The sequence below is a fragment of the Papaver somniferum genome, chromosome 5 (assembly GCF_003573695.1).
Source record: "Papaver somniferum cultivar HN1 chromosome 5, ASM357369v1, whole genome shotgun sequence".
Lineage (NCBI taxonomy): Eukaryota > Viridiplantae > Streptophyta > Magnoliopsida > Ranunculales > Papaveraceae > Papaver > Papaver somniferum.
The window spans coordinates 62,629,938-62,645,817 of record NC_039362.1 but is presented as its reverse complement, the minus strand read 5'-3'; the positions used below and the strand labels follow the sequence as shown (position 1 = coordinate 62,645,817).

Sequence of the window (15,880 nt, the reverse complement as noted above, 5' to 3'; positions counted from 1 at the left end):
TGAAAAGGCAGATCCGTAGCGAAAACTCATGAATCTGATTATTAAGTCTTAGTTTTAAAAAGAAAAACGCCTCACGTACAAATCTGTGATAGATAGCCGTGGATTTGTCTGCTTTGAAATGGTGTTTGTGAAAATAAAGACCAAGAACCCAGAATAAAAAAGGTTTTGAAAACACGCCGAACCCAGAATAGAGCACAGCCATAATGCGCGTTTAAGGTGAAATCACAGGATAAGATAAATCTTTTACCGGGACAAAGTCCCTGTTTCTAGCGCCAGATTGTGAACACATAAATCTCGAAGCCATCCACGTGTTCACAAACAATATTCGCATACATTCTAATTCTGAAATTGTACGTCGTATATGTAAAGGGGATGATTATATCGATTCATCGACTCTAAGCCTTCGGGCTTGTCATTGTCTAGTCGAATATTATCATAAATAATGTTCGTATAAAGGGGTAAACAGATAATCAAACATAAATGTAAAGCACATGACATTCAATGTTGAATGTAAAGTGCTGAAATATAAATAAGACAAAGATTTACGTGGTTCGGCACTAAGGCCTACATCCACGGGGCTGGTGTTTCACTATGTATTGAATGATTACAAATATAGTCAAATGACTTTAGAGTACACATAGGTCTTCGGAAGTAGGGGATCACTTACTCTTCCTATTTCTCTCTCCTATATTCTCCTATCTTTTCTCTGGATTGGTCGACCTCTCCTCTCTTAGTGGAAAGGGGTATTTATAGGGTTGGAACGTGGGTCATACTTCTGAGGTGCCGTTGTAACCTTATCTTCTTGTGCTTTGTGCCCATTACGCAGAGGTCTTCGGCATATGCTGCGGCCTAAGCTTGAATACGAAGGGTTATCCTCGCTTCTTCCACGAGCTGATTGACACGTGTATGTCTCTTTGGTATTTAATGCGGGTAGATGGATGTCTGCTCGTGTCAGACAAGTGTCTCTTAGTCTGGTCACATCTGTGTCAGTCAAACTCTCTCTCAGCCGTTGATCTGGGATCTTCCTCGGGATTGGATGTACTAACACCCAAGGAGTACTATCTGGTGCTCCTCTAAGCCATCATACCTCTGTGATCCTTTGTCCTTGACCGTCAGATCTGTTGATCGGTGACATTTTCTGATGAGATGCTTGTTAACATGTTTTGATATCTCGTTTTGCATGCCTTCCACGTGTCTCTTCCTGTACACGTGGTGGATGATGAAAGGTGTACATACAGTTGGAATATCTAAAGATACTTTTACATGTTTTACCTTTAAATGCGTGGCTGAAAATCCTAAAAAGATCAATATCTACGACATTACACATGAAACTTTGCCCAAGCACTAGGGAGGATAGCTTTTACAAATCATCACAGATCTTATGCAGCACAAAATGATTAGTGACACATGCCAAAATTCCGTTAAGTTCTAGTGTGGTTATATACAGAAATGACCCGAATATGGCACCTCAAAAACAATCTAACTGTAATTTAAAACAACAGCTCATAACTAAATTAGGCTACGAACACACGCAAGAAGTTAAGTTCTCCACCATATAATAAATAGTCGACCAAGCTTACTGCTCATATTGATTACTGCCATCAACTCTCTCTTTTTTAGTACATTAATTAGTACCTGACCAACAACTTTTCCTCTTCTGTTTCATTCAAATACACTGCATTATTTCTTTCTATTCCAGCTTTTCTACTTCTGATTGTAAGAACATATCAAAAAAATAGAAGTGGATTTCTGATTCTTGAAGGTTTTGTTGCGTTTTTGGGTTGTGAACACAAAAAGTTTCGACATAGTCATGGATGCAGGTTCTTTGATAAGAAGTGGTATATGTATATCTAAGTATTCTGAACTTGAATTCACAAAGACAAATATTGGTTCTCAGAGACTTAAGGATTCGGATCCTAAACAATTTTCAGTTTCCTTGAAAAGCGGATTCAAGGGAAGTAAAATGGTCGTTTCAGATCATATTGGTGCCGTTCACAACTTGAGCCTGCTGAATAAAAGCTCTACAAATTTCTTTGCAAAAGTATGTATTAATCTTAATGATCAGCTACTTGTTTCTTTCTCTTTCTGTTGTTAAATTTCATAACTCAAAAAGTGACATCTAATTGCAGGCACAATCCTCTAACAGCACAAGAACTCGTCGATAAGCTTTTAAGTGCAGGCGATAAACTCGTCGTGATTGATTTTTACTCTCCTGGTTGTGGAGGTTGTAGAGCTTTGCACCCAAAGGTGATACGATGGCAACTTAGATCAATAAAAGATCCTAACTTTAATAGAATTAGTACTAACTAATGCTATTTTTGTATTCAGATTTGCCAGATTGCGGATTTGAATCAAAATGCAATTTTTCTGAAAGTAAACTATGAAGAACTTGGTGTTATGTGCACTAGCCTCAACACTCCTGTCCTCCCCTTCTTTAGATTTTACCGAGGAGCTGAAGGTACACTTTGCAGCTTCAGCTGCACAAATGCAACCGTGAGTACCAAAACTCTTCTTTCGTTTTTCATTTCAAATCTCAATCATGAAATGGATCTCAATTATTTCTCGGCTTATTACTGAACTGCATTTTTTTGTATACGAACAGATCAAGAAATTCAAAGACGCACTTGAAAAGCATGGTACGGATAGGTGTAGTCTTGGACCAGCTAAAGGTTTGGAAGAAGCTGAGCTATTAAGACTAGCTTCAAACAAACAGATCTCACTCAATTTTCCGCCAATGAATTACGAAGAGGCACTGCACAATTTGTTCGAAACAAAATTGGAAGATTTTACCTCTTCGATCATTCAAAGATAATGCGGGATAGTCATATAGTATAAGATTAAGAGATGTTATGATTAGGCTGGCAGAAGTTGGCCATAAAGTTAATGTAAGTACTCATGATAAACATCCATAACCCGTAATGGGGATGTTGGAAATACTAAATTTATGTTTTAAATTTTGAATTAGGATTAAGGATTTATCAAAACGTGTTATAGATTGTGGGAAGTAATCCCTATTTGTTCGGGAATTCAAAAGTAGTGGGTTACTCTATGGCAGTCTATGCATGCCAACGCTCAATCACCGGCTGTTGCCATTTCTCCCCCGAAAATAAAATCGTTCGCGGAATCACGAATAGAAACAAAGTGGACTGACATAAAGTAAGGTCCAAACTGCAGATCCCCGTTACCCCCGACCCGAGTGTCCCATTAGAAAGGACATTCCCCTTTTATTGACACTACGACCGATGAACTAACTCTCTCTCAATTTCAAACCTTCCTTCTTCTTCAATTGAGCCCTAAAGGGAGATGAAAATATCTCAAGCACTAAAAATGACTGCAACTACGAACCAAAGCGATGGGGAAATCTCATATGAGGATCTTAGACAAAAAAGAATCAAAGAAAACATGGAAAGAATGCTAAAACTTGGCATCTCTGATCTTTCTAAAAAGCTCAAATCTAAACCTCCCCCTCCTCTTCCAAAGAAATCTATCAAGAAGAACAAAAGTGAAGTAGAAAACACTGAACCCCCTCGTCGCTCTTCCAGGTAATTTCGTATCATTTCTTATTTTCATTTTTTGATTTATTTGATGGATTTGAGTATATGGGTTTTGTTTAGATTTGATAAAAGATGATGGGTTTTTTATTTTGGTTGTGGGGTTTTGAAGGTTGGAGAAGCTAACTCCGGTTAGCTACAGTGATAGCCGTCCAAAGACTCCGAAAGGACGAAGGAACCAAATGGAAGAAGAAGATGATGATGATGAAGATGAAGAGGAAGATGATGAAGATGAAGACGAAGACGAAGATGGGAACTACAGAACAAGAGCAAGGTTTAACTCAGATTTATGTGGTCGTCGCTCTACTAGGTAATACCCTTTTCATTTGGCTTTTCTTTTGAATTGATTGCCTGGGTTTGCTTTAGTTCGATAAGCAATTGATGATGGATTTGGTACATTTTGGTGGTGGAATCTTTGAAGGTTGCAGAAGGTAAGTCGAGTGAACTATGCTGAAGTTACTCCAAAAAAGACAAATATTGAGAAGGATGGAGAAAATGGGAAGGAGGATGTCTTGGTAGAAGAAGAGGAGAAACTAGAGATGGATACTGAAGAGGAGAAACCAGAGATGGATACTGAAGAAGATGAGAAAATTGCCAAGCAACCAGTTTCTGTCAACCGGTCTCTTGTTTTTGATAATGTAGAACATTCCCTTCGTCCTACTGAATCTGTGAACTCGTCTACCGGTGGAAAAGATCCAGATGTTGGAGAAGTAACATCGCCAAAGCAAACTTAAGCTGGAAGATTGAGGGATAGGAGAATGAGCTCTTGAACACACATGCTGTCTCTTTTATTCTGATTTTGTATGAGGGAGGACATGAGACCGCATAATTTTTTGTTAGCAACATCCTTACAGATTCAGGGTAGGCAGGTAGAAAAATTCTTTTGGGTAGTAGTCGCAATGCCGCATGGTTTTTTGTATATTTCTTGCGAAGGATTGGTTAGATGGTCTTATGGTTTCCTCAAAGAAATTAGATATGTACATTCCATGAATTCTAGAATTTATGTTAATATTGATGATGCGTTTTGTCTGATTTCTAAACTGTTAAAATGGCTACATGATCTGCCTAGTTCATGAATGTTATCTTTATCAATCAGATATGCCTTGTGAAGAACTAATGGTAATGTGTAACAGTGTCAGCATTCAATCATACAGGGGCTGAAGGTTACTTCTTAGCTACAGCTGCACTGAAGATTTCAATCACAAATCATGAGATATGCTTGTTTATTACTTGGGTTTCTTTTTGGAAGTCTTGAGAAAAAATAAGAACCATTTTTTTGGGATCATGGTTTTTTTTGTGGGGATCATGATTTTATTTTGGGTAAGACATTAGAAGTAAATCTTGGTCACCTCTTATTTAGATATTTATATTAATACCTAAATTATCCTCCTGATTAATTTTGGGTAATGATTAGTTAGTGTTAATAATTAGTGTAATGATTAGTAAAATGATTAAGTTAAAGATAATTAGTGAGATTAAAAAATCAGATGTTTTTTTTTTGTTAAGAAGTAGAATTATTGAGAGGGTAAAGTTAGAGAAGATGAAGAAGAAAAACATGAAAAACGATGGATTTTACCAACCACAGCCGGAGGAAGAGTATTTGGGTACCCAGGTATGCTTCAAACTTAGATAATGTTGGTTGAATTGCTCCAAATTTTAAAAAAACTGTAAATTTTTAGAGTTGATTTGGGTTTGTTCGGTTACCTTATGTGAAGAATTGGTTATCGAACTCATCTGAAAGTGTAGTTCGGTTACTTTTTCCAAAGGGAAACTTAGGCGCAAGCCCAAAAAAATAATATTCTCATTATCAGGCCCACAATTAATTTTAGGTACTGTGACACCTATAATTATTTCCGTGACACTCATAATTATATGAAATTATTAAAAATGTCTGCATGACGGATTATGCATCCGTATGACGGGTTATGCATCAGGGGTATAATTGGCAACGCAACTTGGATATAACATATCTAAAAATCCGCGCCTTGGAATTTTACAAATTTTATATCGTTGGAAATCTTTTTAAGAGATCTACGCAACGAGTACAAAAAAGAATATCAAATTTTTGTTTTTCACGAAAAAATCGGAGGTGATCATCATTTTAGGCAAAATTTTCGAAAACTTGATACATAACTATTATGCAGCCACCAAAAAAGATGCATAACACATTCTGCAGACGCATAACGAATTATGCAACCATTTTCTCCACTGCATAACAAATTATGCATTTGGATAACAAAGTTATGCATCTCTAACAAGTTATGTAACCATTGTTTTGGTTGATTTTAGTGCGTACATAAAAAATTGATGCATAATGCACTATGCATCCATATTTACGGATGCATATCAGGTTATGCATCTATTTTCTCGATGCATAAAAGATTGTGCAACAATTTTCTCGATGCATAATGCATTATGCAGCTATTTCATGACTGCATAACATGTTATGTAGATATTATTGTAGGTGCATGACAAGTTATGCAGCCTTATTTTTTGTTGGTTTCAATACTAAGAAAAAAGTAGTTGCATAACGTGTTATGCAACCGTTTTCTGGACTGCATAACAAGTTATGCAACAACTTTGCATCTATTTTCATAACTGCATAATAGGTTATGCACCCATTTTCATAACTGCATAACAGGTTATGCATCCACTACTCCACCTGCAAACACCAATTATGCACACACCCATTGCAAACCAACAACAATACCATCATTCCTATTTCAGTTACCACCATGAACTACCAAATTAGATCCACCAACTCATTATGCACACACCAACAAAAGGCCAACTTTGTATCTATTTTCATAGCTGCCCCAAATCACCCATTTTCATAACAGTCAACAAATCATACTTCTGAACAGAGTTTCTTTTGCTCAAACGGTGGAGAATTTATTTGCTCTTTCATTTTTGGTGAAACATGGTCGAGTTAGGATAATTGTTGATTCAAATGGTCGCCATTTTGTTACTCCAAAAAATGGACCTACACCTGAACAAGTTGCCTCAGGAGTTGCCGCATACAACCATTTCGTTTTTCGGCTTGATTTCAAAGTTTGGAAGTTTATGAAGGATACCGTTGTTGTTGGTGAGGAGCTTATGCCGCATCGAACTCCAGCAAATATCTCAAGTGATAGTCAGGGGGAAGTGATCGGTGGAAGTAGTGAGGTACCACAACTGGTAACGAAACAACATCGATTAGGAAGTTATCAAGGAACCGAAGTCCAATCAAACAAGAAGATACAGTGATAGAAGATTCACCGGAAAATGTTAACTCTAACTTGAGTGAAAAGACTTTCAAATCACTCTACTAATTCTTTTAACTAACCACAGATGAAAAACGATATTAAATGTCGGTAATGAAAATTGAGATTCAAACAAAAAGCATCACCCTGATAAAAAACATATTTTAGATCTTAATCAGGAATAACTTATTTCGAGAAAAAAATATCGTAATGTTATTTATGATCTCTGACTAACCCTCCAAGATGTAGGTATATCACCACAAAATCAAAGCTCATTCCAATTCTTCAATCATGAACCATAATGATTTTGTTTCTTTCAAACCAATAGAAAGATAAAGTACGAAACATTGAAAAGGAATGGGATGATTGTTAATGAAGATCTGCATCAACAAATCTCACGATAAACCCATTTAAGAATTTTATTAGTGATTAATCAATATGAAGCCGAGCTAATTCATATCGTATGAAATATGAAGGATACGTAAATGTTCGTTCAATTTCATCCACAGAGGGTAACCCAAATTAGGCTAAAACCACCATGTTTCTGTTTTTCAGAGAAAATCCTTAAATGGGTTTGTAAAACAAGGTTTGATAATCATAGATCTACATCTAAAACTTGTTTTCAATGAAGAAATTTCGGATTTTTATGAAATTAGATCGGATCCGGAGATGGAGGAGAAAGAAAGAAGAAGAAGAAGAAGAAGAAGAAGAAGAAGAGTACGATGAACATATAAAATTTCGCGATGAAATTTAATTTCAATAATTTTGGGTCCGAAAATAATTTTTTCTTAAAAAATGGGTGCGCGCCTTTAGATTTCTAGGTGTGGATTTTACAGTGGGAGAAATTGGAAAAATGGGTCTCCCTGTGGTTTTCACTTTTCCAAACATGCAGGTTACCGAACTCGCTCTTAAATGGAGGTTTTTAGTCGTTCGGTTAACAGACATGTTACCGAACTTTGTTTATAGGATTTACAGAGTAATGTTCGGTTGGTTCGCAAACTTTAATCCAACAACATATCTAACCGAACTCCACATGTATGCAATTAGTGAAGAGTTCGGTTTGTTAAGATTTTTTGCGAACAAACCGAACATAGTGGGACAAGTTCGGTTAAATTGAAACTCAACATAGTAGGCAAAATAGCACAGCTCGGTTACATTGGATTTTTTTTTCTTTTTGTAATATAGGTAGAGTTCGGTTACTAGATAGTTTTAGAAATTTTTGCGAACCAACCGAACAGAGTAGGCAAAGTTCGGTTAAATCATAACTCAACATAGTGGGAAAAATAAAACAGTTCGGTTACATTGGTTTTTTTTTATGGGTAGAATTCGGTTACTAACTAGTTTTAGAATTTTTTGGGGACCAACCGAACACAATATATTGGTTTTCAATGAGGAGTTCGGTTAAAACTATTTTTTGCGAACCAACCGAACTCAGAGTTCGGTTACAAAAAATTAAATTCGTGATAACGGAAGTGTTCTTCGTGTTCTTGGTTTCAGAATGTTCGGTTACAAAATTAGTTTTTTTAAAACTATTCCTAACCGAACATGCCACTTTAACTTCCATTTAAAGCATATTTTGATGATTTCTACTCAATTTTCTCAATCGAAGAACAAATTAAAAGGATTGATGGGTTTTTCAATCGAACGAGGAACGTCAAGGAAAGAGAGAAGAAGAAGAAAATAATTTTTTTTTTCAAAACTAAAAAATTTCGATTCCCCTCATGTTTTTATTTTTGATTTTGATATTGGTTAATAAATTCATTTAGATTAAATGTATATGATTAGATTTATATAGTTATTGAGTAAGTTTTAATTTAATTAAAGTAAAGGGTAAATGTGTATTTACCTAACTTTAGGACACCCCTTATAAGTATAGGGAGGTTGGCCTAATAAGACCATGGTCCCTAAAAAATGGTTCATATAATGCATAAACAGATCAAGAAATCCGAACGGCAATGGGAGTCATGGGACGACAGATATAGGTATTTACAACAAGCAAAAGATGTGAAAGAAGCTGAGCTAATTGGGTTTATAGTGGACTGTTGGTGTACATTATGGCTCCAAAGAAACAACATCACCAACAAGTGAATACTCCAGACTGACTTCCGAGGCCTCTATATTTACATTGAGGTCGGAGAAAGAGAATAGGACCAGCTGACATAGTTTATGGTTGCGATGAAAAACTGATTAGCCAGTTATCACATGTTTCTCTGTTCTTTCATATGTTCAGCTAGTAAGACTAAGGCCAGCAATCTGAGAAAGCATTCCCTTCCCATATGTTGTTTTGTGTTAGTGTTACAGGTAGAGACGTAGAGTGGAATGGCAGGATTATTTTCTTATGATTAAACTTGCTGGAGAACTGTTAACCACCACGGAAACAACCGAAGGTGTAGGCCCATATAGACTATAGTGACGAACTGATAGCATGATTATTCCCTCGGAAAAGTATACATTTACCCTTGCACATCCGCACACTTCTTTGCAGACTATCAATATTTACTTGCTTAAAACTTGAGGTGTAAGTGTGATTACCTACAAAAGAAATGGTTGATAAGGTATTTTCACAAGAGAAAAAGTCAATGGCAGCAACTTGTTCCCTCTTGGAAATCTGAATAGTCAGGCAAGTTGGTAAGGAAGGACTTCCAGGTGCATTCCCTTCCTTGATTCCCATTTGACTTTAAATTTTGGGATCTTTGGAATCTGGGGTCTAAAAGAGGGAGAAAGAGAGAGAGGGGGCTTTGTAGTTTTCTCTTCAACAAGAACCAGAGAAGAAGGAGAAGGAGAAAGTTGGAGGTAGCAAAAATGGATAAAGGATTTTTGATTGGATTGCTTGGTGCAATAGTCACCTTGTCAGCATATTCACAAGATATCGTCTCAGATACCAATTGCATCCTTGTTGGTTTTCTTATTCTTATGTTTGGTCTACTTGTAAGAGAAGGTTTTATTCCTCTATAAATCTCATCTACTTCTACTTGATTGTGTAAGGTGCAACTTTGTTTGTTGACTTTAAATGTAACCCAGTACTACTGTATTTATCCTGCTCTTATGTATTTTGGTTTGGAAGTAATTTGATTTCTTTCATGTAATTGTGCTTTCTTCAATTGATATCGTTGTTCTTCTTTGTGGAAAATTTTCTATTTGTTTGAGAAACATGCCATGCTTCAGACAAAAATCAATTTTTCATATGCGATTAAAATCGAGAACTTGTCCTGGTGATGGTCGCACAACTTAAAACAATACCGAAGATTGCAAAACATTAAGCATCAATGTATGCCCTTCCTACCAGTGAGTTCTGCGGTTCTACCTAGATGTTAGGTTCACGATCTGCAAGCTTTTACGCTTGTTCGTTGAGGGAAGTCTTTATCGAACTTGAACAATTTGATTGTAGAGTTCATAACCAGAGAATAGTGCCGTACACTTGTGAGCACGGAAATAACGAGGGTATCTAAGTGTTCACAAACAATGTTCGCATTTACTTATGTACGTATAAAGGAGAGCAAATCATAAGCAAAACTACATCAGAACGATGACTCATCGACTCAGAGCCTTCGAGCTCGTCCTTGTCTAGTCAGGGGGAAGTAATTTAATTATTAATATGTTCGAGAAGTATAGTAAATCAAAGCGTAATAATAAAGACGAGAAATAAAGTGTTGAATGTAAATGAGACGATGATTTACGTGGTTCAGCACTAAGGCCTATATCCACGGGGGTTTGCGTTTCACTATGTATTCAGTAGTTACAAAGATAGTCAAGTGACTTTGTGTGAATAACGAAGCTAAGGGGGAAATATAGCTCATACTTACTCTTCATATTTCTCTCTCCTAATATCTCCTCTAGTTCACTAAAAATCGTTCGACCTCTTCTCTCTCAATGGAGAGGGGTATTTATAGGGATAGAACATGGGGTCCACTATCTGGGACAGCTGTAACCTTATCATCTTGTTCTTTGTGTTGATCCCGTTGGTATCTTCGTTCTAAACCGATGCCTCCAGCGGTCTCGTAAGATACTGATGGGTCACCTCTTTCTCCTCCACAGGTGAGTTAACACGTACTCTATGTTCAGAGTTTTTAATGCGGGTGGTTGGGCTGCCTGCATGCGCCAGACAGATGTCTGATGCCCCTGTCACATCCTCATCAGTGAGACCAATCCTCACCATTGATCTTGCATCTTCCTCAGGATGGAATAAAGCAGATCTTTGGGTATTCGTCAGTACTTCGCGGTGGCTCGTTCTTTCAGTGCCCCTTGATTCTTAGCCATCGGATGAGTTCGTTGATGATCATATGTAGATGACAGACGCCTCTTGGGTGTTGAGACGTGGCATCATGCCTTGATGTTCCAAGCTGTGTGTCCTCCACGTGTAAATCTTCCGACACGTGGCGAGTGATGAATTATGTGTATACAATTTGCCCCTTTTCTTCTGATTTGGATGTTAGTCAAAGTCAGAAGAAAATTGTCTTCTCACCTTCTTCCTCTCTCCATAATAACTTCCCCTAGATTTTAGGGCACGTTTCCCACTCCTTGCAATAACTTCTTTCTTGAATCATGAGACGGTTTTATTATCTTTGGTGTATAAATTTTATTATCATGAGAGAGGGCTTAATTGAAATAAATTTTATTCCTCCTTCATTCTCTTGTCAGTTCATAACTCTTCATTCTCTGAACCTCTTCATTCTTCCTTTTGTTCTTTAACTATTAACTTCTGCTGGTGCTGTAAGATTCTTGGCGTTCCACTGTTGTCGCTGCTCCTCAGGTGTTTGCAGACCATCCTCATCCTCTTCTCAATACTTCTGATTTAGGTATGAAGTTCTTCCAATCTATTATTCCCTCTTGATTGATCTTCTTTTTCTTCCACTGTACCTGGGTTTCGTGATGAAGAACAAATATATAAAAGTATATATACTTGCCCATGTTCTTTATCACGAAACCGATGGATTCTTCGTTGATCAGTAAAACCTGTCTCTGATGATCACCACTGGATTAGGGTTCCTCGATTTCGTGGATTTCTAGGTTCTTAGGTTTTATTGGGTTACTTATCTCTGAGTTTTTGATGATACTTCTAGTGAAATACCCAAGTCTACAAAATTTCGTTTTATGAACTTCATTACATTCTTTATTTAATCTTCGTCTTGTTCGCAGATATGGCTGATCGTCATCGGATTCCATATCAGATTCCACCATCGAGCCCTTATAGATCACCTCCATCCAAGAGTCCTGATGTACCTCCACCGAAGGGTGATCCACCTAGATCTTCCCAGCCAGATCCTCGTGCTCAGAAGACTTTGTCAGCGTTTGGTCCCCGAGCTTCATCTACCCAGAGAGAGGATCCACCGAGGGGTTTTTAGGGTTCCCGATATGCTGTTAACCGTCCTCAAGCTTCTCAACGTGATGAACCGACGAGTGATCCATCTCCTAATCCTCAACGTGCTGAGCCGCTAAATGTACGGCCTCTTCGTTCTGTTGCCCCTGCTATGAAGTCTTCTCAGAAGTCTACGGTCCCACCATCTACTGCTCCGGTGAAGGGGAAGTCTTCCAAAGGTGCTGCGCCGAAGGCTGACCCATCGAGAAATCTGCCAACTAAGAGGAAAGCTTTAGATATGCTTCCCCCAAAGAGGCCGTCTTCGGGTAAAGTCGATGAGTCTGATGCTGCCCCAGTTATACGAAGTGTCACAGTTGGTAAGAAGAAGGTTGCTTTTAAACACACAAATCTCGAGGCGTTCAAAGTAAAGCACGAGCTCGAAGCCTTCGACGTTAAGTTTTATGCTCCCGATGATGATCTTACTTATGACTTGATTAAGAATTACAAGTACGCTGACTTTCATCTGCTGACAACCGTGGGGGCTTTCGAGCCTGGCCTTATGTTTCCCTTGTATAAGTCGGGTGACTCCTTTTATTATGACGTCTTGGCTCATCGGGAGGGCTCCACTCCACACACTCACTGTCGCCCGGTGGTACAACTGACTGGGATTATCTTCGGTCACTTAAGGAGTGCTACCTCCGGAGTAAAGGGGAGACAACGATGACTTGCTACGTTCCCAACCCGGCTAAGAGAAATTGGTATTCTCCTGAAAACTTTAATGCTTCCTTCGGTGACTACGTTAATAGTAGGAATCGTAAGCCATGGATCGTTGGTCTTCGTAATATTCTTGCTTCCCAAGGTGAAGTTCATCTCCTGAGTGAGATGAGTGACTCGAAACTCCGATACGTCCCTGGTACTGAAGGAACTTCTCAGCGAAAACTTTTCCCTGCTCGTGAGCGGCTCAAGCGCGATCATGACTATGAGTGGAACGCCACCGTTATTGAGGTCGTTGGTCCTTGGGCTTATGGTTGGGTACCTGGTCAGCATGGATGGCGCCCTGTTGCTGGTAGTCATCCTCGTGCTAGTGCTCCAGCTCGTTATGGTAACTTCTTCCCTTCGCAATTAAATTTTGATGTCATGAATTTTGAGTATGCCTTAGACGTTGCTGATGTAGACGAAGAGGAAAGTTCCGACGCTACCCTCCCTCCGAAGGATGTTGCTAATATCAAGGTATGACTTTCTGTGAGTTTGTAATGTGTATATTTCCCCTTTTCTTCTTAGTTTAATTTGATCAGAGTGTGGGAAAAATTTTCCTCGTTTGTAATCCATTGGTTAGGATAGTTGCCTTCGTGATAACACCATACTATGTCTTTAGATAACGAAGAAGAAAAAGATAGGTCCGGTTCAATCTTCCACCGCTGCTATTGAGAAGACTGAAGTTCCTGATGAGGTTACCAGCCCAGTGAACGATGAAATTGTCAAGGAGGAAGAAGAAGCTACCGATGATGAAGAGCGTACAGAGACTTCTCCTCACAATCACGAAGATGGCGAGAAATAGATTGCCTCTGGCGGACAAGGAGATATTCATGCTGACGAACATACATTCCCCCCCCCCTCCAAATCAGAGGAGCGAAGATGTTGATCTTCAATCAAAGATCCCTACTAGGTTGGGTCAAGAATTATCTTTTGGCAAGATTTATTTTTCTGGTGGGCAGGATGACCTCGGCGCTGCTATATGGATGGCTTCAGACTTCTCCTTGGTTTCTCCAAACGATGAGTTGGACGTTCTTGGCGAGACTGGTGGAGAAAAAGTAACTGAGATAGAAGAGGGTTTTATTGGTGAAGATGTTGACGCCCTTGCTAACAAGGAGTCCCATGTTAAGAGAAATTATGATGCTAGAAAGAACGTTGTCGTTGGTGAGGCTTCCGTTGAGGCATCTTCGGAGGGCTTTGAGAGGGGCGTGATGCACGATGGTGATGATGCTACACTTGAATGGATGATGAAGAAGAATTTGATGTTCGTGCACAACCCTGCTCCGGTGATCCCTGGTGAGAAGAATTCTGATACTTTCACTCGTCAGAAGATGCAAATAACGTCCTATGATGAGGTTGCAGAGATCTGGGATAAGGATTTGGGAGCTACTTCCACTAATCTTTTAGTCGATCCCCCGTATTATGTTGCTGATATGATGGAAATTGCTGATGGCTACCAATACAGTTTCCGTCAGCAGCGGATTCTTGAGGTAAAGCATCGAAAATCCCCTCTGAGCCGAATGATCTAGTGTTGTGGATATGTTCGTGCCTAACCCTTACAGTTATTGCTTCAGATGATGAGAAGCGAACATTGTAATCATACCTTGTACCAGTTCTTCAAGGAAAAGTCCCTTAAGTTGGAGGCAAAGCTTCATCACAGAGAAGGTGAGTTGACCGTTGCTGAGGTGCTTATCGCTGCTAAGGACAAGGAGATTTTGGATTTGAAGAATCGGCTGAAAGGGAAAGAGAAACTTGGTGCTGACGAGGAGAAGATTCGTATTGAGATTGCACTTGTTCGTAATGATTTGGAGAAGGATCGTAGTGAGGCTTCATCTTCCAAAGGTTCGTTTCCTTCCTTAGCACTCTTCTTTGTCTCTCCCTTTCGTCTTCTTAGTGTTCTGTCGGAGTCTCCCGGACATATCTTCAGCGGGTGATGTCAGAGAGTTAATATGGCTTCGAAATGAGAGGACTCGTCAAGATTCTCGGATTCAAGAATTAGTAACGAAGATTAAAGATGAAGCTGAGAAGTGGAACGCCCGAGATGATGAGCATAACGAACTGGCAGCACGGCATCGAGAAAGGCGGGAGCACATGGTCGATATGCAAAATAAATTTAACTCCGATCGTCGCTTATTTAACAGTGTTTTATTGTGGACTCGTGAAAATCTTCGTGAGGCCTGTGAGAATGTTTCTCGTTTGGAAGCTAAGGTAGCAAACTTGGAAGAAGAGTTGCATCAAGATCGATCCTCCCATGATCCTGAAGTCCAGGGCTATATACAACGACTTGTTCGGGAGAGAGATGATGCCAGAGCTGAGGCTCACGCCCTTAGTAATGCTTTGACCGCTTCTCGGGCCGATGTTGCTCGTTTAGTGGATTCTGAGAAGGATCTTGAAGTTAATATGTACATGCTTACTAAGGGTATAGAAAAAATGAATAACGAAGTGGATCATCTTCGTCATTTGGACTCCATGAAACAGGTAGAGTTGGATGAGTGTCAGTTTTCTCTTACTACTCTTTGATTGGATTATAAGAAAATTTCAGAGGAGTATGATTTTCTTGACGAAGCCCGGGACGCTGCAATTAATGAATATGAGATAGCTTCGGCTAGAGTCGATGGTATACATTTATTGGGTTGTGAGTGGTTTTGTGATTCTGGCCTTCTAACCCTTTTGTGTTTTCTTTTTTAGAGATCGAGGGACACTTTAAGCTCAAAAATGAGAAGCTTGAAAATGCTCAATCTTCCCTAGTGTACCAGGAGGGTCAAACCAAGTATTTCGAAGGGCTGGTTGGATCTAGGGATGCAGCGGCGTAGGAAGCGGCCCAGGAGGTGGCCCGCTTGACATCTTTGTTGCCACAATCCGAGCTCAAGGCTACCGTTATTACTCATAAGGCTCGTTGTAAGCTGGCCGAGGAGATTAACAGGACTTTAACCAAGATCGAACAGAACCTTCTGAAGGAATATAATATTGTTAAGAAGTATCCTCGTCGTCCTATGCCTGAGCCCTTGACTTACTCTTCAGGTCCTTCTTCGGGGGGG

General features: G+C 39.2%; 2 protein-coding genes across 2 annotated transcripts; both read left to right on the top strand.

The window, feature by feature from the left end:
• The first annotated feature begins 1,810 nt into the window (after window positions 1-1,810).
• LOC113279116 (thioredoxin-like 1-1, chloroplastic) lies at window positions 1,811-2,885 on the top strand. Its single transcript, XM_026527824.1, has 4 exons — window positions 1,811-1,958; window positions 2,114-2,247; window positions 2,329-2,493; window positions 2,603-2,885. The coding sequence occupies exons 1-4, from the start codon at window positions 1,811-1,813 to the stop codon at window positions 2,810-2,812; spliced, it is 657 nt and encodes a 218-aa protein (XP_026383609.1). The 3' UTR covers window positions 2,813-2,885.
• Window positions 2,886-3,179: 294 nt separating this feature from the next.
• On the top strand, window positions 3,180-4,583 carry LOC113277464 (serine/threonine-protein kinase rio2-like). The gene is made up of 3 exons (XM_026526556.1): window positions 3,180-3,542; window positions 3,664-3,861; window positions 3,973-4,583. Exons 1-3 carry the CDS (start codon window positions 3,304-3,306, stop codon window positions 4,283-4,285), a joined length of 750 nt encoding a protein of 249 aa, XP_026382341.1. The 5' UTR covers window positions 3,180-3,303; the 3' UTR covers window positions 4,286-4,583.
• The last annotated feature ends 11,297 nt before the right edge of the window (window positions 4,584-15,880 follow it).